The sequence below is a fragment of the Rana temporaria genome, chromosome 2 (genome assembly GCF_905171775.1).
Source record: "Rana temporaria chromosome 2, aRanTem1.1, whole genome shotgun sequence".
NCBI classification, from domain to species: Eukaryota; Metazoa; Chordata; class Amphibia; order Anura; family Ranidae; genus Rana; species Rana temporaria.
In genome coordinates, this window is record NC_053490.1 from 434,310,055 (window position 1) to 434,335,022 (window position 24,968).

At 41.4% G+C, this 24,968-nt stretch overlaps 1 protein-coding gene across 2 annotated transcripts in view; it reads left to right on the forward strand.

Annotated features, from left to right (window-relative positions):
• NCBP3 (nuclear cap binding subunit 3) overlaps window positions 1–24,082 on the forward strand; it is a 54,966-nt gene extending 30,884 nt beyond the window's left edge. The window contains exons 5-13 of one of the 2 annotated variants that reach the window (XM_040338349.1): window positions 1,381–1,500; window positions 2,687–2,790; window positions 6,155–6,263; window positions 7,764–7,863; window positions 8,042–8,139; window positions 11,615–11,873; window positions 17,708–17,880; window positions 22,628–22,798; window positions 23,649–24,081. In XM_040338349.1, coding sequence (XP_040194283.1) covers window positions 1,381–1,500; window positions 2,687–2,790; window positions 6,155–6,263; window positions 7,764–7,863; window positions 8,042–8,139; window positions 11,615–11,873; window positions 17,708–17,880; window positions 22,628–22,798; window positions 23,649–23,884 — 1,370 coding nt within the window. In that variant the 3' untranslated portion in view covers window positions 23,885–24,081. Of the gene's footprint in view, window positions 1–1,380; window positions 1,501–2,686; window positions 2,791–6,154; window positions 6,264–7,763; window positions 7,864–8,041; window positions 8,140–11,596; window positions 11,874–17,707; window positions 17,881–22,627; window positions 22,799–23,648 lie in introns of both variants that reach the window. The other variant, XM_040338348.1, reaches the window with a different exon arrangement.
• Window positions 24,083–24,968: the final 886 nt, after the last annotated feature.

Sequence of the window (24,968 nt, forward strand, 5' to 3'; positions counted from 1 at the left end):
TTCGTAAGTCTTCGGCGATGATGTTTGGCAGCATAGAAATGACACAACTCCCGCACAGTGCCAGGTTCTTAGCCTGGAGACATAATTTGCAAAACTGTAGTGAATTACTATATCAGTATTTGCCCGACAGTCATTTTTCACGCATTTACTAATTTGGTCAACTGTATTTCTTGATTTATTTTGTGAATTGTTTGTATGTTTTTTTTGTTTGTTTTTTGGTGATTTCATACATACATTTTTCAGGGGGTTTTATGCTATGGGCTATCCATATGGTAAACCCTGCAGATAAAATCCTCCTAGACTGACCGTGGAGTTGAAAATAAAAAATACACAGTCAACTAGAGATTGTATTTGTTTGAGAAGACTGATGGGCATGCATTGAATGAAGATCAATAAAACATCAATAAGCACAATGTCTACACATAAGAGAAAATTACATTATTTTACATATCTGATTACAAAGGTAACACACAAATGTTTAATTGTAAAAAAAATTGGTGCATGTGGGGATGGCTTCCCTCGCTTGCCTTCAGCGGGAGAACATAATTGCTGATTCCCCTGTTAAAGCAGAGGGCCACACAAAAATGGAACCTCCGCTTTTTGGAACCCTCCCCCCTCTGGAGTCACATTTGGCACCTTTCAGGGGGGAGGGGGTGCAGATATCTGTATAATACAGGTATTTGCACCAACTTCTGGGCGTAGACTCTTGCTGGGTTACACCCCTCCCCCCCCCTGCTGTCTTCTGGGAAACACACAGGTCCCAGAAGACAACGTGGACCCGTTAGGACGCGCATGCTCAGTAGGGAACTGGGAAGTGAAGCCGCAGCGCTTCACTTCCTGATTCCCTCACCGAGGATGGAGGCAGGGGGCAGACGAGAGCCGAGCGATTGAACAGCTTTGGCTGCTGACATCGTTTACCTGCTTGACAGGTAAGTGTCCATTTATTAAAAGTCAGCAGCTGCAGTATTTGTAGCTGCTGGCTTTAAATATATATAAAAATATAAATATATATATATATATATATATATATATATATATATATATATATATATATATATATATATATATATATATATATATATATATATATATATATATATATATATATATATATATATATATATAATTTTTTTTTTTAGGTTGACCTCCGCTTTAATACGGTCTGTGTTGATGGGAGAATTGTGTGAATGTCTTTCCTGGAACCTGTGGTTGAAGAAAAGGTATTTGCACCATGTATGGCCTGCCTTACATGTTACAAATGCACCGGCCCCGCACTTTTTGTAAAAGTTAACTTTTCCTTAATTTTGTTTACTGCACTCAAAATAGTGTAAGCTTACTGTTGTCGCAAATGTATTCATTTCGAAAAAATCTTTCTTGTAGGCAATGTGGTCTGGCTTGATGAAGTGACTGCAGCTCGTGCACTGCTAAATCTGACCACTATGCCAGTAGATACGAAGGATAAAAAAGATGAAGAAAGCACCTCTACAAAATCCAAAGCAGGTAACCAGTCTACTTTGTGTGCTCAAAAACTGGGTATAGTGTGTTTTTTTTTTTTAATGGTATACCACTTCTTAATAATCTTACCACAATATATGAAATAAAATGTGAACATAATGCTAGATTATCTGGAGTGGATAGTGTGCAACAAGTCAAATTTCTCTCTGGAATAAAGTATTGCTTCAGAAACAACACCTAACCACCTATAGGGAGACCTAGATTCCAAGCTTTTGGAATTTGCTCTCTGCAGAAGGAGATGATCGGCTGAACTCACCATAGATATCATGACCAAGTGTCTAGTGCTGAACTAAAAGTCCCATGATGCATTGCAAGGCTCACAGCCAAAGGCATGTCACCCAGAGGCAGAGGCTTGATGGTATTTGTAGTTTTACCAGTGATGCAGTGCCAAGGTTGCTTATTCCTGTTCTTGGCCTTTAGATATGTGGCTAGTAGTGAAGACAACCTAGAGTGTTTTTTTTTTTCTTTCCAGAAATGGTATTTATAGACTCCTGTATTTACTCATCCCAGCAAGATCCATAATATAGCTCTGTTAGTGTTACAAAAGTTATTTGTTTTTTATTAAAATAATGAACATGTTCTACTCGCCTGCTCTGTGCAATGGTTTTGTTGCACAGAGCAGCCCCAAAACGCCTCCTCTGGGGTCCCACGCTAAATGTAATTTTTCTCCTTCATTGATGGGCACTGTTGGGGCGGCGTGCTGATGGGCACTGTTGGGGTGCACTGATTATCAGTGTACATGTCTGTGTGAATTTGCCGGTTATCTGCTCTCCTCGCATGCCCTCAATGTGAGGAGAGGACTGCCCATAACCGGCAAATCCTGTTTACACGTTGATTGGCTCTTTACCCCGATCTGAGATCCGAAGGACACATCGATCACAGATCCCTGCCGCAGGGAGCGACAATGTGAGCCCACACTGTAACTGTAGGGCGGGTGGTGGTTAAATTACTTGCTGAGATTTTCAGTCATGACCAAAGATCTGCATCACAGAATTGTCTCCTACCTTGTTAACTCCTGCTCTAAAGTCTGCCCAGCCATAAATGCTCTGGACAATCATGATGTTAGAAAAATTGTGCCATAAATGGCCATCCTAAGGTGGTGTTCTCTTTAAAATCTTGATACTGCTGTAGGACCAAGCAGTCTGTGAATGTTTTCCTGCTCTCCTTCTAGATCGATTCAATGACAGCTCTGGCGATGAAACTGAAGAAGGTGAAGTGGATGAAGATAATCCTAGTGATGCTGAAAAAGAGCCCAACAAAATCACCTTGAATACAGTAAGAGATGAGTGTTCAGTGATGGTCAACCATTTTAGATTTTGTTTACAAGCAATGTGAATTGGAGGTGGGATATTTTTAGATGTACAACTGCAATTCCAAAAAAGTTGGGATGCTGTGCAAAATCTACATAAAAACAGAAGGCAATGATTTTCAAATCTCATAAACCCATATTTTTTTCACAAAAGAAAACATTTCAAATGTTTAAACTGAGACAACGTACCATTTTAAGAAAAAATTAAGATTACATTTTTAATTGATGGCAGCAACACATCCCAAAAAAGTTGGGTGTCAGGGCAACAAAAAGCTGGCAGAGGAAGGAAGAGCTGGAAGAACATTTTGCAGCTTAAATAGGTTAATTGGCAGCAAGTTAGTAACGTGATTGGGTGTAAAGAGAGTCCTAGTGCTTCAGAAGTAAAGATGGCCAATCTGTGAAAAAATGTTTCTAAAAATTGCGGGGACCGTCCTGTCATCCGCCGCTGAGCAAGCGGAGGTTCCCCGCTGAGCAAGCGGAGGTTCAAGGGGCGGATCAATGACCGTGTGAAAGGGGCCTTTAAATGGTAGCTCCACTCTTATGGGGGAAAAAATTGACAAAAAAAAATATATGGTGCGTACAATTACAACTCAAATCATATTGTAATTGAATGTTCCTTTTCAATCTGCAGCTCTGTAATTTTCTGTCAAATGCAATATGGCTACCTGGAGGCATTCTGTACACACAGTGTACAGAACGCTCTCCAGAAACATCATTTAATGCTTGTGTGATTGGCTTATTGATTTTCCCACAGGTCTGCACTAAGATACAAATCAGATTTGCAATATTTTTAACTCTTTGCTATAATATCCCCAAAAAAGATATAAAAAAAAGTTTTTTCCTCAGTTTAGGCCGATACGTATTCTTCTACCTATTTTTGGTAAAAAAAAAAATTGCAATAAGCGTTTATCGATTGGTTTGCGCAAAATTTACAACGTTTACAAAATAGCGGATAGTTTTATGGCATTTTTATTATTTTTTTTACTAGTAATGGTGGCGATCATCTTTTTTTTTTTTACGTGACTGCGACATTAAGGCGGACACATCGGACACTTTTGGGACCATTGTCATTGTCACAGCGAAAAGTGCTATAAAAATGCACTGATTACTGTGAAAATTACACTGGCAATGAAGGAGTTAACCACTAGGGGACGCTAAGGGATTGATTCTTACTGTAGGGGGGCGTGGCTGTAGGCGTGACGTCACTGATCGTCGTTTCCTATATCAGGGTACAGATGAGTCTCACTGACACGCAGAAGAACGGGGAAGGTGAGTTTACACACGCCTCTCCCCGTTTTTCAGCTCCTGTGACCAATCGCGGAACACCGGCGGCAATCGGGTCCGTGGGTCCCGCGGGCACGGAGCTTCGGACCGGGTCGCGAGCGCATCGCCAGCGGTGCGCTCACGACCCCGCTGCTGGGCTCTTACAGGCAACGTACAGGTACGTGCCTGTGCCCTTCTGCCGATGTGTATCGGCATAAAGGGGTCCTTAAAGGGTCACTAAAAAAAAACATTTTTTTTTTAGCTAAATGGCTTCCTTTACCTTACTGCAGTCCTGGTTTCATGTCCTCATTGTTCGTTTTTGCTCTGATGTTGCTGTAATTCTTCTCTGTTCTGGACACTTCCTGGTTGTCTGTTTCCTGATGACCACAGTACTGGGAGATTCTAGTTTCGTTTTCCAAACCATCACTGCTCTATGGCTCTGTCTAGCACAGAGGCAGGATAACATGCAAAAACGAAACTAGATGCAAAAACGAAACTAGAGGTACATTATATGATGGATTTTTATCTATTTTTCCTTTACAACTCCTTTTAAGTGGTTAAAGAATTAGGATCATTTATTATTGGGTTACAACCACTTAACCACTTAAGGACCACCCCATGTACATATACGTCCACAATATGGCACGTACAGGCACATGGGCGTATAGGTACGTCCTCGCCTATTAGCGGGTGGGGGGTCCGATCGGGACCCCCCCCGCTACATGCGGAGGTCGGGTCCGCTCGGGGAGCGATCCGGGACCACGGCGCGGCTATTTGTTTATAGCCGCTCCGTCGCGATCGCTCCCCGGAGCTGAAGAACGAGGAGAGCCGTGTGTAAACACGGCTTCCCCGTCCTTCACTATGGCGGCGCATCGATCGCGTCATTCCCTTTATAGGGAAGACACGATCGATGACGTCATTCCTACAGCCACACCCCCAAACAGTTGTAAACACATACTAGGTGCACCCTAACTCCTACAGCGCCACCTGTGGTTAACTCCCAAACTGCAACTGTCATTTTCACAATAAAGAATGCAATTTAAATGCATTTTTTGCTGTGAAAATGACAATTGTCCCAAAAATGTGTCAAAATTGTCCGAAGTGTCCGCCATAATGTCGCAGTCACGAAAAAAATTGCTGATCGCCGCCATTAGTAGTAAAAAAAAAATAAAAAATAAAAATGCAATAAAACTATCCCCTATTTTGTAAACACTATAAATTTTGCGCAAACCAATCGATAAACGCTTATTGCGATTTTTTTTACTAAAAATAGGTAGAAGAATACGTATCGGCCTAAACTGAGGAAAAAAAATGTTTTTATATATGTTTTTGGGGGATATTTATTACAGCAAAAAGTAAAAAATATTGCTTTTTTTTCAAAATTGTCGCTCTATTTTTGTTTATAGCGCAAAAACTAAAAACCGCAGATGTGATCAAATACCACCAAAAGAAAGCTCTATTTGTGGGGAAAAAAGGACGCCAATTTTGTTTGGGAGCCACGTCGCACGACCGCGCAATTGTCTGTTAAAGCGACGCAGTCCCGAACTGTAAAAACACCTTGGGTCTTTAGGCTGCATATTGGTCCGGGGCTTAAGTGGTTAAAATACATTTTTCTCAGTTTAAACATTTGATATATTTTCTATTGTGAATAAATATGGGTTAAGATTTTGCAAATCATTGCATTCTGTTTTTATGTAGATTTTACACAGTATTTTGGATATGGGGTTGTAGATCCATCTTTGACATTTAAAATAAAATGCTAATGTAGTACATTTGCAACCTTCACATAATTTTTAATGTAACATTTTATATTTAGGATTTTTGTTTTGTAGTTCTTTCAAACAAGGGTTTTTTATTGTCACTTTATTGGCTCTGATGGTCATGAAAACGGTTCCTGATATAGGCTGGTTTACTAAAGGATTTGACAATATTTATGCACTGGAATGAGTGAAGATTAAACATTGCATTTTATATGTGTCATATCACATTGGTAATCTTAATATAGCGCAGATTCTGTAATATCTTGGTTATTTGCTTATTCTCGTTGTTTTGTTTTTTTATGTGCAGATGGATACTCTGTCTGAGGCAGAACAAGAGTCTTTAATGAGAAATGATCTTCGTCCCGCCATGAAATTGTTCAAGGAAAACCAGTTGCAAATGAGATATGCTTACAAAGGTAAGCAGTGCTATACCCTTGTCTTTTTGCTCTTGTTTCTAGTTTGATACCCTGCGATTTTTTCAGGATTAATCTGCCTGGATAGCTGAACATGGTGGTAAGAAAGATGGAAAAGCCTTTGCTTGGCTTTCCATTTAGACAACCACCCCCCCCCCCCCCCCAAGTCCTTTATCTCCGATGTTATTGGCCCTGTGGGATCGTTGGTTTCTAGTCCTCTGCAGATCAATGCTGCTTTTGCACACTTTCACAAACCTTTTATATGAAGACAATCCAGGGTTAATTCCCCTTCTCTCTGTAACCCCAGTTCAAGGACAGATGCTGGCTGGTCCTATTACACCAGATGAGATATCCACAGCTATTGGTTCCCTTCTTCCTTATAAGACCCCTGGCCTGGATGGGTTACCAGCGGAATGGAACAACATTTTATGTGGCCATCTCTCTTCCCTTTTGCATGAAATTTACTTCAAAGCTTTTGACACTGGTGCCCTATCTGGCTTCATGACTGAGGCCCTTATATTAATCTGGAAGCCAAGAAAGGACATGCCAAGCTGAGCCTTATACCGTTCTATCTACTTATTTAACCACTTCAGGAAGATTTTACCCCCTTCCTGACCAGAGCACTTTTTACAATTTGGCACTGCTTCACTTTAACTTGACCTTATCTGTGAGCGCTGATCAGTGTTCACTTGACGTGCTGTATCTCCGGCCCTCCTGCTCTTCCACTTCAGCGGGGGAATCTCGGCCCCTCCCACTGCATCTGTGAGACGGGGGGAAAGGAGAGATGTGACGCGTCGGCTGACCGCTGATCAGCACTCGGATAAGGTGTGTGTATATAGGGCTTTTTTAAATACATCAGGCACATGGGGACATATCATTAGAAGACAGAGCGGATTATATAAAGTAAATTGTGGGTTAGCAAACCCTTTAAAGCGGAGTTCCACCTAAAGGTGAAACTTCCGTTTATCTGTCCCCCCAGAGACCCTAGAGAATATAATATATTCGTTATATTTTGTCACTGTATTTGCGCAGCTGTCTTTCAAACGCAATTTTTTAGTAAGAAATACACTTCAATGAATTAAAAAACTAAACAGTAAAGTTAGCCCAATTTTTTTTGTATAATTTGAAAGATGTTACGACGAGAATCGTGAGAGAATTGTGATCTAAGTAAAAATCGTGATTCTCGTTTTATCCAGAATCGTGCAGCTTGAACAGGAAGCCATTCCATTTTTCTGTGCTGGACTGGTTTTAGGTGGTGATGTCTTGTGCAAGGCACTGTTTCATTTCCAGCTGAGGTGCTTAGAAAAGCAAGGTGTTGCAGAAAAAGTACATATTGCATTTTTCTACACAATTGCAGCATACGTTCTATTGTCAGGACTCCCAGAAAACAGTTGCAGAGACTGGCATTTTTCTAGTGCAGAAAAAGCCAGTCTCTGCACAAGTGTGAATGCGCCCTTACTGGATTTTGTTTAAAGTTTTTTTTTTTTTTTTATGGTTTACTAGATGACAAGAAAGAACTTGGAGCGTCACGGAAAAGTCAGTACTACATGAAGTACGGAAATCCAAACTATGGTGGCATGAAAGGAATCCTTAGCAACTCCTGGTAAATGTTATTCTTTTTTTCAATTTGCCAGTCAAACGCTTTCATATACAAAAAATGCAAATTAGCAGTTCTGGTCATAGAGCAGTTAATTTAAATGGTTTTCAGTCATTTTGTTAAGAGATCTACTAAAAATAGTGGGTAGTCTTGATTTTAATGGGCCTCTTTAATTTTTCAACAGGAAGAGAAGGTACAATTCTCGCCGTGTCCAGCGAGATGTCACGAAGAAAGGGACATTTATTGGAGATGATGCCCCTGCATACCAGCACCTTCATTCAGGTAACAGCAGAACTGACATTTGCTGTAGCCAGGAATGGAAAAAAAGAAAAATCGGTCCTCAAATTAAAGGGAAATCCAGTCACTAGCCTTAAGTGAGAGGAGCTAAACAGAGCCCTATTTGTAAATCTTGCACTCGTGAGCCACCATTTTACAAATAATTCTTATGTCCTGTGCATTTCTGGGTTTGGCTATCGTTCAGTTCTTTCTCTTGTACTTGCCTGATACAGGGGTCTACTTTAAATTCTGGGGGATTTGCCACTACAGGCAGTCCAAATGCAGCAGTGTATGGTGCAGAACTGAAGGTTTGGTGGCAAGTCATATTTACATAATCAAGTGAACCAAAAACAATCGGTGCAACTAATGACTACCACAAATTAAATTTAAAATACTAATAGTGTGTGTTGCGTTCTAAGACACTAAAACTGTGATTTCCCCCCCCCCCCACCAATATGCATAACCTAATACAAAAACATATAGTGTAGCACAACACTCCTAAATCCTAAAAATCAATACATATATCACCTCTAAAAAAAATGAATATTTAAATTGTAAATTATCTAAAAGTATATCAACAAAGTCCGGTATCAATGTAACCAAAGTCCAGTGTCTATATTGGATGGGGGGGAAGAAAACACCCAAGTGTCTTCAACATAAATTCTTTGCAAATCAATCACCAGATGAAAGACCTGCTCACCTCCCCAAGGAATAAAAAAACATTCATATACAGTACTCTATATTCCACAGAGCTTTGATTCTACAGAGACCAGCTCCTTAATCCTCAGTTTGCTCAGGATTGTCTCCTCCTCTGATTCCTCCTGAAGTGCTCACACATCCACATACGATTAATAAAAAATATAAGGCAAAATCATAGTGTACAATGCTTAACATGTTTATTTGTTCCCCCACACAGCAAATGCACTTACTAAAAACAAGCTTTCACAGCTCTAAAATGTATCGGTCACCAGCCGCCTCTCCACCTTGGCAGGAGAGCGGCATGACGTCATAGGCTCGGCTTCTCCCCCCTAGTCAGACTGAAAAAGCCCAATCACGGGGGGGAAATGCGTCTAGGAGGGAGGAGCCGAGCCTGTGACGTCACATCGATCTCCTGCCGAGGTGGTGAGGTGACTGATGCATTTTAACCGCTGTCAAAGCTTGTTTTTTGCTGTGTGGGGTAACAAATAAACATGTTAAGCAGAGTACACTATGCTTGTGCCTTTTATATTGTTTATGAATCGTATGTGGATGTGTGAGCACTTCAGAAGAATCGGAGGATTAAGGAGCTTGTCTCTGTGGAATCAAAGCTTTGGGGAATATAGAGTATATGTGTGTGTGTGTGTGTGTGTGTGTTCCTTTTGAGGTGAGCAGATCCTTCACCTGGTGATGGATGTGCACAGAAGTATGAATTTTTATATTGAAGACGCTTTGGTGTTATTTTTCATTAATTATAAACAATGGACTTTCGTTACATTATTAATACCGGACTTCGTTACCCTTTTATTTGATTTATAATTTAAATATTCATTTTTTAGAAGTGATATATGTATTGATTTTTAGGATTTATGAATGTTGCGCTACACTATATATTTTTCTATTAAGATATTTACATAATTGTCTTGCTATACTCCTTTCCACTTAGACTGAACAGAGTGGAGCTAACATTGTGCACATTTTAGTTTGCTAGTTCTTACCCCTTGTTTTGTTCTTTCTTAATTTTAAATGCATCTATAGTTAACAGCTAGAGTGCTTAAATCCTAACTCCAGGTTAACTTTTACAGAAGTTTTACACGTTGGTCTGCAAGAAGTACACTCAGCCCTTCAACTCACAGCATTTGGAGGACTGAGTGGTGTCAGCCCTGCCCAATTTTATTTTGCTAAACTACTCTATCCATCCCACTGTCTTGATTTCGAAAACATAGGCACTAACTGACTTGTAGTACAGAGGATGGCTAAATAGTCTTTGAGACTACAGTAAGTGTGCAGAGGATGCAAGACAGCTTAAAATTCCTGTCAATATTTTTTTTTTTAACTCTAAAACTGATATTTTAATGGTATATTTAAGACCCCTTTCACACTGGGGCAGTTTGTAGGCGCTATTGCGCTAAAAATAGTGCCTGCAAACCGACCCAAAACAGCGGCTGCTGTTTCTCCAGTGTGAAAGCCCAAGGTAGGACGGAAAAAAAGGCCCGCTAGTCACATCTTTGGAGTGGTGAAAGAGCGCTGTGTATACCGCTCCTCCACCGCTCCTGCCCATTGAAAGCAATTGGACACCGCGGCTATACCGCTGGTGACGCGCCTCTGTAGAGTCGCTTTGCAGTGTTTTTTTTTTAACCCTTTTTCGGACGCTAGCGGGTGGTAAAACCGCTCCACTAGCGGGCGAAAAGAGTGCCGTGAAATTAGCAGTAAAGTGCCGCTAAAAATAGCGGTACTTTACTGCCACCGCACCTCCCGCCCCATTGTAAGTTTGTTACAATTTAAATATCTCTATCAAGATTTTAGATGGTGTCTCTTCACCTCACAGTAGCAGGTTAGAGCCCTAGTCACTTGTCCAGGCATAATCAGTCCACCTAATTGTGTGAAAACTCTATTGATTGAATCCCAGTTATTGACCGCATGATGCAATAAAAAAACTGGAGTATGGCTGTTTGATGTGTGTTGATAACAATATTATTCTAGATATCAGGTATTTCTGATTTAGTCTTCAATTTTAACTACAAAGACAATCCCCTGTGACAAAGGGGGATTTGTTACAAACTTCTTGCCTCAAAACTTTGGGGGTGTCAGTGCATGTCCAGCGATGGTACTTCTAGAGATTTGACAAAAAAGGGCAGCGCCCTATGTAGGCTCTAACTCTTTTACTGCCAACACCAATCGCCAATGTACGTTTCTGGGGCATGCAGGTCCTCCCACTTTGACAAAGAGGGCCAGCACCCGGTCCAAACAATGATTGCTTGTTGGCAGTAAAATAGCTATGATTTACATGGAGTGCTGACCTCTTCACCCTGAGATTCTAAGGCTACTTTCAGATGGCCGAATATGTACAGCCAGAGGCGCACTCTGGGTTATTTACTCTGTAAAATTCAATGGCAGGAACCGCTGCTGTTGGCATGTAACTGCTCTTCAAAGCAATTGCAAGCAAATACCAACCCTGGACCCAGCCAGTGTGCATCCAGGGTTGGAGTTTTGGCGGCACACTAACTGGCTACAGGGAATCATCCAGTTTATATGCAGCCATAACACAAGGTGTGGCCTTTTACCTCCTCTGAATGCAGCAAACTAGCTGTACATATTCAACTGTCTGAATGTGACTTAATTCTCACTCCATCCAAAAGACAAAAGCATTGGTTGGAGTTGGGCTTTACCCTTTTAGAACCTGTGTATTTAGTAGGAATGTTACAGGGGTGAGTGGCCTTTGGCCTCTGTGGTTTGCTGATGAGTTGAATATTTGCCTGATATGTAGGCCTGGTGAATGTTCCAGAGGAGCCAATAGAAGAGGAGGAGGAGGATGAAGAGGATATGGATGAGGATGACCGTGTAGTGGTGGAATACAGAGATGAACTGCAAGCCTTTAAAAGAGAAAGGGAGGGGGCACGGCGCTCTGCAGCCAGCACTTCAGAAGACTCTGATGAAATGGACTATGACTTGGAGCTGAAAATGATCTCTACACCCTCTCCAAAAAAAAGCATGAAGATGACCATGTACGCTGATGAGGTAGAATCACAGCTGAAGACTATCAGGTAAGCTGCTCCATGGAAAGTGCCGTTCAGTACTTGTTGGATACTTATTATGGGAGTGCTCAGCAAGGCGCTGTACATAGTTTCCTGAAAATGGCAGACACCCAGGGTAACAGTGATGCTTGGATTCCATAATTAAAAACTGGAATCGAATGAAAGAGGTGGGCCAGAGGGACAAGCAAGCTGTGGAGAAAAGAGGTTAGATTATGCTGGACAGGGTCTTATCTGTGCAACAGCTTTTAATGCACACTGTGAGAATCAAACAATATACAGTAAAATCACAGTAAACAAATTCAGTAGAGGAAAGAGCCTCTACACTTGTGCAAGATGAAAGGGTAAAGCTGAAGTTCAGCCATACCTTCAGGAGGAACCGGGGAAGGCAACATATCACCAGATTAGGCTTCAGTTTAAAGGGGTTGTAAAGATAAATGTTTTTCCTAAATAGCTTCCTTTACCTTAGTGCAGTACTCCACACAGTAATGCAAGGCTTTCACCCTGGTGTGGAGTGTCGTGCTCGCCCCCTCTCTTGAGGGGGCAAGCAGGAGAGTCAGGACGCTCTCTACGTTGCAGATAGAGAAAAGAAACTGTGTTCGTGGGCGTCCTGACTCTCCTACTCACCCCCTCAAGGGAGGGGACGAGCACGACACTCCACACCAGGGAAAAAGCCTTGCATTTCTGTGTGGAGTTACAGACAGAAGAACAGGAAGTGAGGATTTCTCAGAAGAAATGAGGACATTTAAAATAAAAATCGAAGGATGAGGTAAGTGAAGGAGTGCACTAAGGTAAAGAAAGCTTTATGGCATCTTGCACATATCGGAGTTAAACATTTTTTTACATGTATGCATGCATATATTGCAACACTGGCAACTAGAAGAGGATAAAGAGTTTTAACAAATGTGTACAAGTTTTTCATGCATTTAACGCAACGCCTTTACAAATCATTTTACTCAGGATCTTTCTTTCTAGAAGATCCTGAATATAAATGACATTACATTTTTATATCCATGTGCAAGAGGCCTGAAGGTTGACCTAGCGTCCAGATATTTAAAAAACCTCATTCACACGGCTGTAAAAAAACATATACAAGTGTTTTTAAATTTCAGATTTGCATGCAGCTGCATTGTTTGCACTGGAGCTGTTCACACAAGTGCATAAACATGAGCTGCTTTCAGATCCGTAAGCCCCCTTCCAGGTGGAAGCAGATCCACCTGGTCAGCGAGGAATCTGACCACTAATCCCTTGCTGAGTAGGCGGGAGACATGTTTGTGTCCACTCCGCTATGCAGAGCAGACAGCCCGCTCTTCTCTATTGGGTGGTTGGATTGAAGTGGACTGCTTGTCAATTTCTATCCGACCTGCTAAAAGGATGGGGGACTGATCCCTATCTGTCGGTTTTTAGTGGACCAGATTTTGGTTTAGCCTAGGTTCATATTGGAGCAATTTGTCATGTGAAGACCAAATCATATGCCAAAAAACAAACAAAAAACAAATAAGCTTCTGGTATGCATTTTAAACCACTTCAGCCCCGGACCATTTTGCTGGTCAATGACCAGGCCACTTTTTGCGATTCGGCACTGCGTTGATTTAACTGACAATTGCGCGGTCGTGCGAAGTGGCTCCCAAACAAAATTGGCATCCTTTTTTTTTCCCACAAATTTTTTGCTATAATAAATATCCCCCAAAAATATATAAACTATTTTTTTCTCAGTTTAGGCCGATACGTATTCTTCATATTTTTCGTAAAAATAAGCGTTTATTGATTGGTTTGCACAAAAGTTATAGCGTCTACAAAATAGGGGATAGGTTTATGGAATTTGTATTTTTTTTACTAGTAATGTCGACGATCAGCGATTTTTATCGGTACTGCGACCTTATGGCAGACACTTCGGACACTTTTGACACATTTTTGGGACCATTGGCATTTTTATAGTGCTATAAAAATGCATTGATTACTGTACAAATGTCACTGGTGGGGAAGGGGTTAACACTAGGGAGCGATCAAGGGGTTCATTATGTTCCCTCATTGTGTTCTAACTGAAGGGGGGATGGGACTGACTAGGGGAAATTAGATTGCTGTTCATATATTGTATGAACATACGATCAGTAATTTCTCCCCATGAAAGAACCAGGAGCTGTGTGTTTACACACACAGCTCCCAGTTCTCGCTCTGTAACGAGCAATCGCGGGTGCCCGGCAGTGATCGCGTCCGCCGGCCACTCACACCAGGGGCGAGCAGGGAGCGAGCGCCCCTAGTGGCCGCAATGCAAAATCACGTTATATTACGTGATTTTGCGCAGCCGACCTGCCGCCGTAAAACCACGGTGGGCGGTCGGCAAGCGGTTATGGCAGACCCCACGCCGAAGAACGGAGTGGGGTCTGCCCCAAAATCCATACCAGAAGCTTAAAATCCATGCCGGACCGAAGGGCCTGGTATGCTCTTATAGGGGGAACCCATGTCCATGTTTTTTTTTTTTTGTGTGTGGAGTTCCCACTAAAGATTCATACCAGACAAAGTGCCTGTCATTGTCGGCATCCAAGTCGAAACCCTGTTCATGGATGTCGAACTTCAAGTCGCAGGGCAAAGTCGGATCCAATTTACCACAGCTATTTCATATGAGCGAAATCCTGAAAACATGACCTGTTGGTGGTACTTGAGGACTGAAGTTGAGAAACCATGCCCTAGACTAAACCTGCAGGTGGTCCTGTAGTGTGGGCAAAGTTCCAGTGCAAGGGAGAGTTTTTAGGTTTCCCTTAGTTTGGCTTGTACTACTTATATTGTTATGGTGCACTCTGGCCAGCAGATGTCACTGTTGAACTTGATGGCTGTAGTGAGTTTGATTTTAGGCTTAGTATGAGTATAAAGCCTTTAGCAATGCTACCTGGGAAACATCCACATCGACCCCTGTGATGGACTGCTGTAAATTACCTTTCCATTGCAAGCTTTTTATCAATAGTCCCATTCACCATTGGTTTTATGTTATAAGGCCTTTGATCTCCAACGTTGACCTGCAGACAGTAGAGGTTTGACCTTCAGTACTGTGCATTGGTCATTGCTTCAGCAACACAAAAAAAGTGATGCTTTAAAAACTTATTGGGCTGTATATTCGCCCAAAACTGAAATCAGAAAAAAGACAAATTAAGGTAGCTCCGCATTTAATCTTCAAATGGATGCAGTTGTAAATATCTGAATTTGACATGCCATCAGTCATTTGCAGTTCACTGCACTGCAGAGCTCAATCTGGGCGAGTGGAGAGCAGAGCGGCACAAGGAGCCAGTCCATTGTGTGTTCATGTGCTAACAATTACATGATAGGAGTGACAGAGAGAGGGGCTGATTGGTATGCTGCATTTTCTTCTGGGAGCCGTGACAAGACCTTGTTGCAGAAAAACAGACTGATACCCTGACTTTTCTGTATTGCAGTTATCTGGCAGGGCTATATCAGAATTGAATGAAATGCATATACTTTGGGAAAAGGGTATGTATTTGAAGTGTATTTAAACATAAAAATTTACAGTGGAACCTTGGATTACGAACATAATCCGTTCCAGCAGAATGCTCGTAATCCGAAGTACTAGCATATCAAAGCGAGTTTCCCCATTGAAGTCAATAAATGTTAGCAAAGAGGAGTCCCTAATGCAGAGCTTATTTTCTGAAAAACCTAAATGTGTAACCAGATTGCCACAAGCTTACTATATGATAAGCTGGGTGTTTTCTATTGTACATTTTAAATGAAAAAAATGTGTCAAAAGAGACACTAACAGCGCTACATGAATACCAATAAGATTCAAATGAACCAAAAGTCCACAATCTGCTGGAGAATGATGCAGTGATCCAAAGGGGTACGTTCCATAAATCCAACATCAAACTAAAATAATTAGTGATACAATTATTAGAGATAAAATTAATATTGATCATAAGCAGTCCTCAGGGAATCCTAAATGATGTTTGAACAGCATACAGTCTTTAGTAAAAAAGTTGATTCCTTAATGCTGACAGGTGATGTTGATCAATCCTGGTATGACAAGTAAGCAGTCCTATACGACTCAGCCCCCCTCTTGGTTTTCTACTCACCAGATGATAGTGATATATAGTGCCTTACGATCTCCTCTCAATCATGGATCACCAGCCTCTCGCCTCCTATCTCCAGTTCAGCTCGGCGTCCAGAGCACACCTCACAGGGGATGTTGGATCAATGGGATGAGTGCATGATGTTATATGACCAGTCATAGAAAAGAGCAGAGGGGCAGGACATAGTGTAAAACTGTATTTAATTGAAAAATAATCCCCTGCAATACAAATATGCTTACAAGGTAAAAGATTAAAACTTGCACATCAGAAGATAAAACCGTAGCTCACTCAGACTGTTGTACTTCTCAGCACAGCTCCAGCTGGTGAGTCCCGGGTACAGCCTATTCCTGTGTGAACGATGCGTCACGTAGCCACGCGCTGACGTGTTTCGTGATTGGCTCACGTCTTCTGGCCCTCTGAAGACGTGAGCCAATCACGAAACGCGTCAGATATGTGGGGCGGGGGGACAGAAGGCTGTTTGAAAGAAATGCAACTCGCCATAAAAATAATGTAGCAGAATACATATTGGCCTGAATTGATGAGGACATTTTTTTTTTTATTTATTGGATAGGTTTTATAACCATGTAAAAAAATATATATATTTTCAAAATTGTCTGCATTTAAAAAAAAAAAAGTAAATAACGCGCAGAGATGATAAAATACCACTAAAAGAAAGCTCTATTTGTGGGGAAAAAGGACAGTCAACCCATCTCCGTTCACAATTCCATAATACTCTGGGGGAAACCAGTTGGTTGCGTTTTAACTCGCTGCTGGGGACTATGTGTCTTTTTAACAGCCCTGCCAAAACAAACAATTCAAATTTGATACATAAAATGGGGGTTGCCTTCCTCTTCAGTACTTCTTCTATTCATCCAGGTATTGCAACAGTGCACCATCCCACCCCATTAATTTTTGTCTGTGATCTGAGGACCCGTGCTTTAGATGCAGTAGAAAGTTAAACACCCACTGCAGATTTCAGCTGTCTTCCCTACAGAGACGGCTTAATATAAAATTTAGCAAAATTAAGTTCTTACAGTCACCAATCCCATCTAGTCCTGATTGTGAAAGCTTGAATGGCAACTACACAACAGGATTCAGGGAGTACATATAGCTTGTGGTCGCTTGTGAACTGACAGGAGAAATACAGAGAACTCTGATAAAGTGAATTGAATAAACTTTCTGGCGCTGTTGTACTGTATGCTTGACATTAGTAGCTCACTACTTTTGCTTTTAGCTTTTTTTCCCCCAAATTTCTCTTAACTTGCTTAGGGCTCATAACAGCTGCTGGCAATAATCAGTTGCATGTAAAAATCAGGCAGGCTGGTTGTACCCAAGTTAATTGATCAACTTGGGTACAATCAACCTTCCCATACATGGCTTGAATCTCAGCCAGTTCCTCTTAAACCAGCCAAGATTCAAACTGTCTCTGTCTGGCTTTAGGACATGTAATATTGGGTAATGAACAATGCTATTCATTTTACCTGTTAGATAAGGCTATAGGGTTACTTCATTTTCAATTTATTTGTTATTAATCTTTTTCTCATATACAAAAAATATACATTAAAACAAGATTCTATCACATTATACATCTATTTATATTCAATATATCGAATACTATTCATTGTGCATTGCCTGGCTATAGGGTTACTTTGACAAACAGCAGAGTTGCCGTAGAGCTCACTGTAGTTTGTTCAGGTACCATAGTATTGTCGTGTAGGGTTGTTTAGGCCAACATAGCTGTAAGTAATCAAATATCTGTTTGTTTTCCAGGCACTCAATGAGATCTGACTCTGGAAGCAGTGTGAAAAATCGTATTGGTAGTAAATCCCATTCTGAGAAGCCTGCAGATATCCGATTGTTACTTGAGGAGAAAAGGCAGAGTACAGCAAGCAGACAGACTGGAACAGGAACTGGCACAGGGACAGCAACTGGAACAAAATCTGGTATTAAGAATAGTATTTAACTAAATATCCAGTTAAACTATACAGTATATATGTTTGCGTGCCTGCCAAAATATTTGTAATTCTGTTCATCCACTTGTGTGGTCTCGGCTGAGCTGACCGACATCATGGACGACCTCAGTTTTCTCTTGTGATAAGCAATGTAGCTTGGTTTCCAGCCCTCTCCAGCCTGTGACTAACCACTTCTGTACCGTAGGACGTAATATGACAGCCTGGACTTCAGTGGGGGATATCTGAATGATGCCTGCAGCTACAGGCATCATTCAGATATCCTTTTTTTTTTTTTTTTCAGGCGGCGATTCTGCGCACCATAAGAACGATCATAGTGGCAATCATGATCATTCTTACCGGCGGCGGGATGGGACATTCCCCCCTCCTGCCGCCATCCGGTGCTTCTCCGGGCTCTCCCGTGCCATCGGAGGCCCGGAAAACGAATCTGCCGCCGCCGAATGAAGAGCATAGAGATGACCAGTGACCAAATGGTCACCGGTCATCTCTATGACCGACGGGAGCCTGGGCGTGACGTTATGACGTCACACCCCAGTACCCAGAAGTAAACAAAGCCTCAATCGCGGCTGAAAGCATGAGATCAGTGAATTGTTTTTCCTGATCTCATGCTTTCCAGCCTAGGAGAGAGATGTTGGGTCTTGTTGACCCCGCATCTCTCCATAAAGGACATGTGACACACTATTTCTATTACAAGGGATGTTTACATTCCTTGTAATAGGAATAAAAGTGATCAAAAAAAGTGCAGAAAAAAATTAAGTAAAATTAATTTAAATATATAAAAAAAATTAATAAAACGTCCCTGTCCACAGTAGCTCACGCTCAGAAGCGAACACGCACGCAAGTCCCGCCCACAATTGTTGCGCAAATACCGTGCAAGATAAAAAGTTGCAACTTTATTTCCTAGGGTGTCTGCTAAAAAATTCATATGTTTGGGGGTTCTGAGTAATTTTCTAGTAAAAAAAAAAAATGATTTTTACATGAAGGAGAAAAGTGCCAGAATAGGCGCGGTATGGAAATGGTTAAGCAATGAGGGAACAGCAACAGACTGATCAGGTTCTCTTCCCCTTCTGTAAGCACATTCAGGAATGGAGATTGCCAACACTATGCAAAGTGATAGAACCCTGACTGGCTTTGAATGCTGTTCCTCCCCCCTACCATTTGGAATCCTTCTCAGAGGATTACAGGAGGTTGATATTCAAGGCCAAGTTCCTTCACCTATTTTGGGTGAAACATGGTTTTACTGATCTTGGTGTGCTCAAATGCTTTTAAGTGCAGAGCAGGGAATTTGGGGTCTTGTAGACCCCAGATCTTTCCATAAAGAGTATCTGTCACATGCCTTTTGCTGTCACAAGGGATGTTTTCATTCGTTGTCACAGCTATAAAAATTTAGTTGAAAAAAATATATAATTAAGTGCCCCTGTCCCCCCTGTGCTTTCTGCAAAAGCCCATGTCGGTCCTACCCACACGCTAACAGCGATTGTCCCAGAGATGTGAGGTATTACTACGATCGTCAGATCATGGGCAGTAATTCCAGCACCAGACCTCTTATGTTTGTCGCTGTTGCACGGGCGTGCACAGTTTTAAAGCAGGACATGTTTGCTATCGGCGTAACATCCTTTAATATTGTACCAACATTTTTATTATGGATTCTTTGGGGGGGTTTTTGCATTAAAATTCAAAAAAGTTTATTTTAAAATAAAATGCATTTTTTTGCAAAACCCACCAATTTATTCTTTAAGGCCTCTGCTTTTAAAAAAAAAAAAAAAAACAATAACATTTAAATATGTAGTGTGTATAATATATATGTGCGTATGTATATATTTATATAGTATGCAGTTGTGCTCATAAGTTTACATATCCTGGCAGCATTTATGATTTCTTAGCCATTTTTCTGAGAATATGTATAATAACACAAAAACTTTTCTTTCACTCATGGTTAGTGTTTGGCTGAAGCCATTTATTATCAATCAACTGTGTTTACTCTTTTTAAATCGTAAAAAACAGCAACTACCCAAATGACCTCGATCATAAGTTTACATACCCCAGTTCTTAATACCGTGTATTTCTCCCTTTAACATCAATGACAGTTTGAAGTCTTTTGTGGTATTTGTGGATGAGGCTCTTTTTATCTTCTCAGATGGTAAAGCTGCCCATTCATTCCTCTTGGCAAAAAGCCTCCAGTTCCTGTAATTTCTTGGGCTGTCTTGCATGAACTGTGCATTTGAGATCTCCCCAGAGTGGATTAACCACTTGCTTACTGGGCACATATACCCCCCTCCTGCCCAGGTGAAATTTCAGCTTTCGGCACTGCATCGCTTTAACTAACAATTGCGCGGTCGTGCGACGTGGCTCCCAAACAAAATTGACGTCCTTTTTTCCCCACAAGTAGAGCTTTCTTTTGGTGGTATTTGATCGCCTGTGCGTTTTTTATTTTTTGTGCTATAAACAAAAAAGTGAGACAATTTTGAAAAAAATACAATATTTTTTACTTCTTGCTATAATAAATATCCCAGTTTAAAAAAAAAAAAAACATTTTTTTTTCTCAGTTTAGGCCGATACGTACTCTTCTACATATTTTTGGTAAAAAAAAAAAAAAAATCGCAATAAGCGACTGGTTTGCGCAAAAGTTATAGCGCTTACAAAATAGGGGACAGAATTTTTTTTTTTTGATTATTTTTTTTTACTAGAAATGGCGGCGATCTGCGATTTTTAATGGGACTGCGACGTTATGGCGGACACATCGGACACATTTTTGGCGCCATTCACATTTATACTGCGATCAGTGCTATAAATATGCACTAATTACAGTATAAATGTGACTGGCATTGAAGGGGTTAACACTAGGGGGTGAGGAAGGGGTTAAATGTATCCCTGCTTAGTGTTCTAACTGTAGGTGGAGGGGGGGGTGACTGGGGGGGGTGACCGATCTGTGTCTCTATGTACAAGAGACACAGATCGGTCTCCTCTCCAGAGACAGCACCGCTGTCTCTGTGTAAAACGGCAATGAGAGATGATCTCATATGTTTACATATAAGATCCTCTCTCATTGGCCGCACAGATCGCCTCGCGAACGGCCACTCTGATTGGCAGTTCGCGGCGATCTGTAATTGGCTGTGTCCGAGGGACACGGCCAACACAGATTTTCCCCGCAGCGCGCTCTGGAGCGCGCGCGGGGACCGCCCTAAGGGGCGGACGTCAATTGACGGCAGTTTGGCAATTGGGATCCGCACTGTAGCCGTCAATTGACGGCAGGCGGATCCCAAGTGGTTAATGATATTGAGGTCAGGAGACTAAGATGACCACTCCAGAACCTTCACTTTATTCTGCTGTAACCAATGACAGGTCGACTTGGCCTTGTGTTTTGGATCATTGTCATGTTGGAATGTCCAAATACGTCCCATGTGCAGCTTCATGGCTGATGAATGCAAATGTTCCTCCAGTATTTTTAGATAACATTGCATTCATCTTGCCATCAATTTTGACCAAATTTCCTGTGCCTTTGTAGCTCACACATCCCCAAAACATCAGCGATCCACCTCCGTGTTTTACAGTAGGAATGATGTACCTTTCAGTACAGGCCTTGTTGACTCCTCTCCAAATAAAGCATTTATGGTTTTGGCCAAAAAGCAAAATTTTGGTCTCATCACTCCAAATGACTTTATGCCAGAAGGTTTGAGGGTTGTCTGTGCTGTTTTGCGTAGTGTAAGTAGGGTACTTTGTGGCATTTGCGTAGTAATGGCTTTCTTCTGGTGACTCGAATGCCATGCAGCCCATCTTTCTTCAAGTGTCTCGTTATTGTGCATATTGTGCATCTTGAAACAGCCACACCATATATTTTCAGAGAGTCTTGTATTTCATCTGAAGTTATTTGTGGGGTTTTCTTTGCATACCGAACAATTTTCCTGCCAGTTGTGGCTGACATTTTGGTTGGTCTACCTCACCGTGGTTTGGTTTCAACAGAACCCCTTATTTTCCACTTCTTGATTAGTTTGAACACTGATGATTGGTATTCTCCATTCCTTGGATATCTTTTTATATCCCTTTCCTGTTTTATACAGTTCAACTACCTTTTCCTGCAGATTCTTTGACAATTCTTTTGCTTTCCCCATGACTCAGAATCATCTGTGCAGCACTGGATGAAAGATGCAAGGGTTTGTCAGGAGTGCAGACACTTTTGTATACACACACTAATTTACAAGCAAACAGATCACAGGTGAGGATGGTTACCTTTGTAATAGCCATTCAAACACCTTTGTGTCAACTTGTGTGCATGTTATCAGGCCAAAATCACCAGGGTATGTAAACTTTTGATCAGTGTCATTTGGGTTGTTTTTGTTATGATTTAGTAAACAGTTGATTGATAATAAATGGCTTCAGCAAAACACTAACCATGAGTGAAAAATGTTTGTGTTATCCATGTTCTCTGAAAAATGGCCAAGGGTATGTAAACTTGTGAGCACAACTCTGTGTGTGTGTAATAAATATATATATATATATATATATATATATATATATATATATATATTAATATATATATATATATATATATATATATATATATAGTGTGGATATAAATATTCTAAGATATTTTCTATAAGAAAAAGTGCTGGTTGTTACATGTAAGCAAAGTGTCAGAAAAGGCTGTGTTGAATAGTTTAAAAAAAAACTGACAGTTTTTAGGTATGGCCTAATAACTTTTCTTTTTTTCCCCCCTATGCAGATGTGCGGCAGAGGCTTGGAAAAAGACCACATTCGCCAGAAGTCAGAAAAGTGTCAAGTCACATTCCTACACCTCGCAGAGAACCCGTATCTGACGTGCATAGTCGGCTGGGTTTGCCAAAACAATTGGAAGGAAAAGGTCTTTATTCTGACACCAAGGAAAAGAAAACAGGTCAGTTGCACATTACCAGAATATAGACTGTCTCCAAAGAGACAACCATGCACCTGAAAAGTGCTGTAACATAAAGACCTTGTAATCAAGTTGAGAGAAAATAAAGATTTTTAACATAAAAAAAAAAAAAAAATTCCAACATGCACACACTCTTGTACATAGGATGCACACACGCACATAAATAACAATTGCACAACACACATTGGGTATCTTTTGCTGAAATTAATGGTCTGGTAAAATGGTTTTTCTAATACCGTGTGTGTGTGTGTGTGTGTGTGTGTGTGTGTGTGTGTGTGTGTGTGTGTGTGTGTTTTTTTATGTGGTTGGTAAGACTGAATTTTTTTTTACCTTAATGTATTCTATGCATGATGGTAAAAAACCTTCAGTGTGCAGCTCCCCCTCAGCCCCCTCTAATACCCTAAGCCCAATCCAGAGATGTACACAAGACCCGAGGCTCTCCCGGGTCTCTTCCTGCTGATCGACAGCAGCGGAAGCCAATGGCTCCTGCATCTCAGCCAATAAGGTGGGGGGAGAGGCTGAACCGCACTCTGTCTCTTATGGACACAGAGCCGTGTCAGGAGCGAGCACGCACATGTGCCCCCACAGCAAGCGGCTTGCTCAGCGGGGGACCCAAGAGCAGAAAGATCATGGTGCAAAACCACTGCACAGAGCAGATGAGTATAACATGTTTTTTTTTTTTTTAATGTCTTCTTTTACAATTCAAGTATGCTTTTGGTCAGTGTCATAAGAAATTCGCCTAATCAAACATTGCAAAATAATGAACAATTAGGAATGTTTTGTCCTTTGTTAGACATATATTTTATAACTCTTCCTGTTTCTGCTCGATTAGGGGGCTTATGGAATCGTTTGGGAACAGCACCAAAAGAAAAGGAGCGAGCAGCAGAGAAGGAAGAAAAGAGCAGTGCGGCCCCAGAAGAGGACGACTCTGTACTACAGCAGGCCTGGGGAGCCTTAATAAAGGAGAAGGAAGAGATCCGACAGAAGAAGAGCCGCTTGGACAACCTCCCTTCCTTACAGATTGAAATTAGCCGGGAAAGCAGTTCTGGTTCGGACACTGACTCCTGATGACAGATCCACAGATCTTGGGACAATGGCTTCCAGTAGCATGGCAGCAACTTGACAATGTGCTGCCCCTTGCCTTTCACACAGTAATTGTTTTATACCGACGTTGAGACACCATTAGTGGCTGCAGTGCTCTCAACAAGCCTATCAGAAATTCATGTGTTGGGTTACTGGGGATTAAACAATGTGTATTGGTTATTATGAGTGTGTTTTTTTTATTTTTTTTAATATACCGTATTTTTCGCACCATAAGACGCAAAAAATTCAGAACCAAATGGTGTACCTTAATATTTACCAGTGCCTATGAAATGCAGCCTGAACATTGCCATTAATGAATAACATTTAATTTAATTAAAAACACAGTCCACTTTGCTGCAAAGATAGTCACTGGCTGCCTGCAGGAAGAGAAATTGCATATCATAGATCAGTGTACTCTGTACAGCTCTGCACAGCACAGGGAAATGCATTGTTTCAAATGATTTTGTGCTACTCCTTAGTGATGAAGAGTGGAGGAAAAGGTTGTAAACATGCACACAGAAAGGAGGAGAGACTGTCCCTGAATATGTGCTCCTGGAAATGAGCCAACTTCGTTATCCCTGCAAAGGGTGATTTTCTAAAAGATGTTCTTTATGCTGAGCTGGGTTTAGGAAGAGAGAGAGAATAGAGGGGGTTGGTGAGAAGTGCACACACTCACACTCTCCTGGGGGCTCTCTGGCTCATTCAGTAGTATAGCAGTGTTTGTCTGCTTTTTTTCCCGCCCACCTCCTTTACAGACAACACACAAGCAAGGAGGGAGGGGCTAGAGAAGGGATGTGTGAAGCTGCTCAGTCAGGACAGGCTGCAGGCTTGGTGGAGTTGGATGGAGCAGTGTGATGATTGGATCCTCTCCATGTAGGACAGCTACACTTCACGAGCCATCAGCTGAACTGTCTGCACACAGTGACAGAGCAGAGGACAGACCTGCAAACAGAGGAGGGAGGAGCAGGTGGATGGGTTTTACACAGGCAGGAACTTATTTCTGTGCCCCTCACTTCTCATGATGTATGGGGGGGGGGGCAGTGGTGGGGGTGTGGCCTAATGTATATTC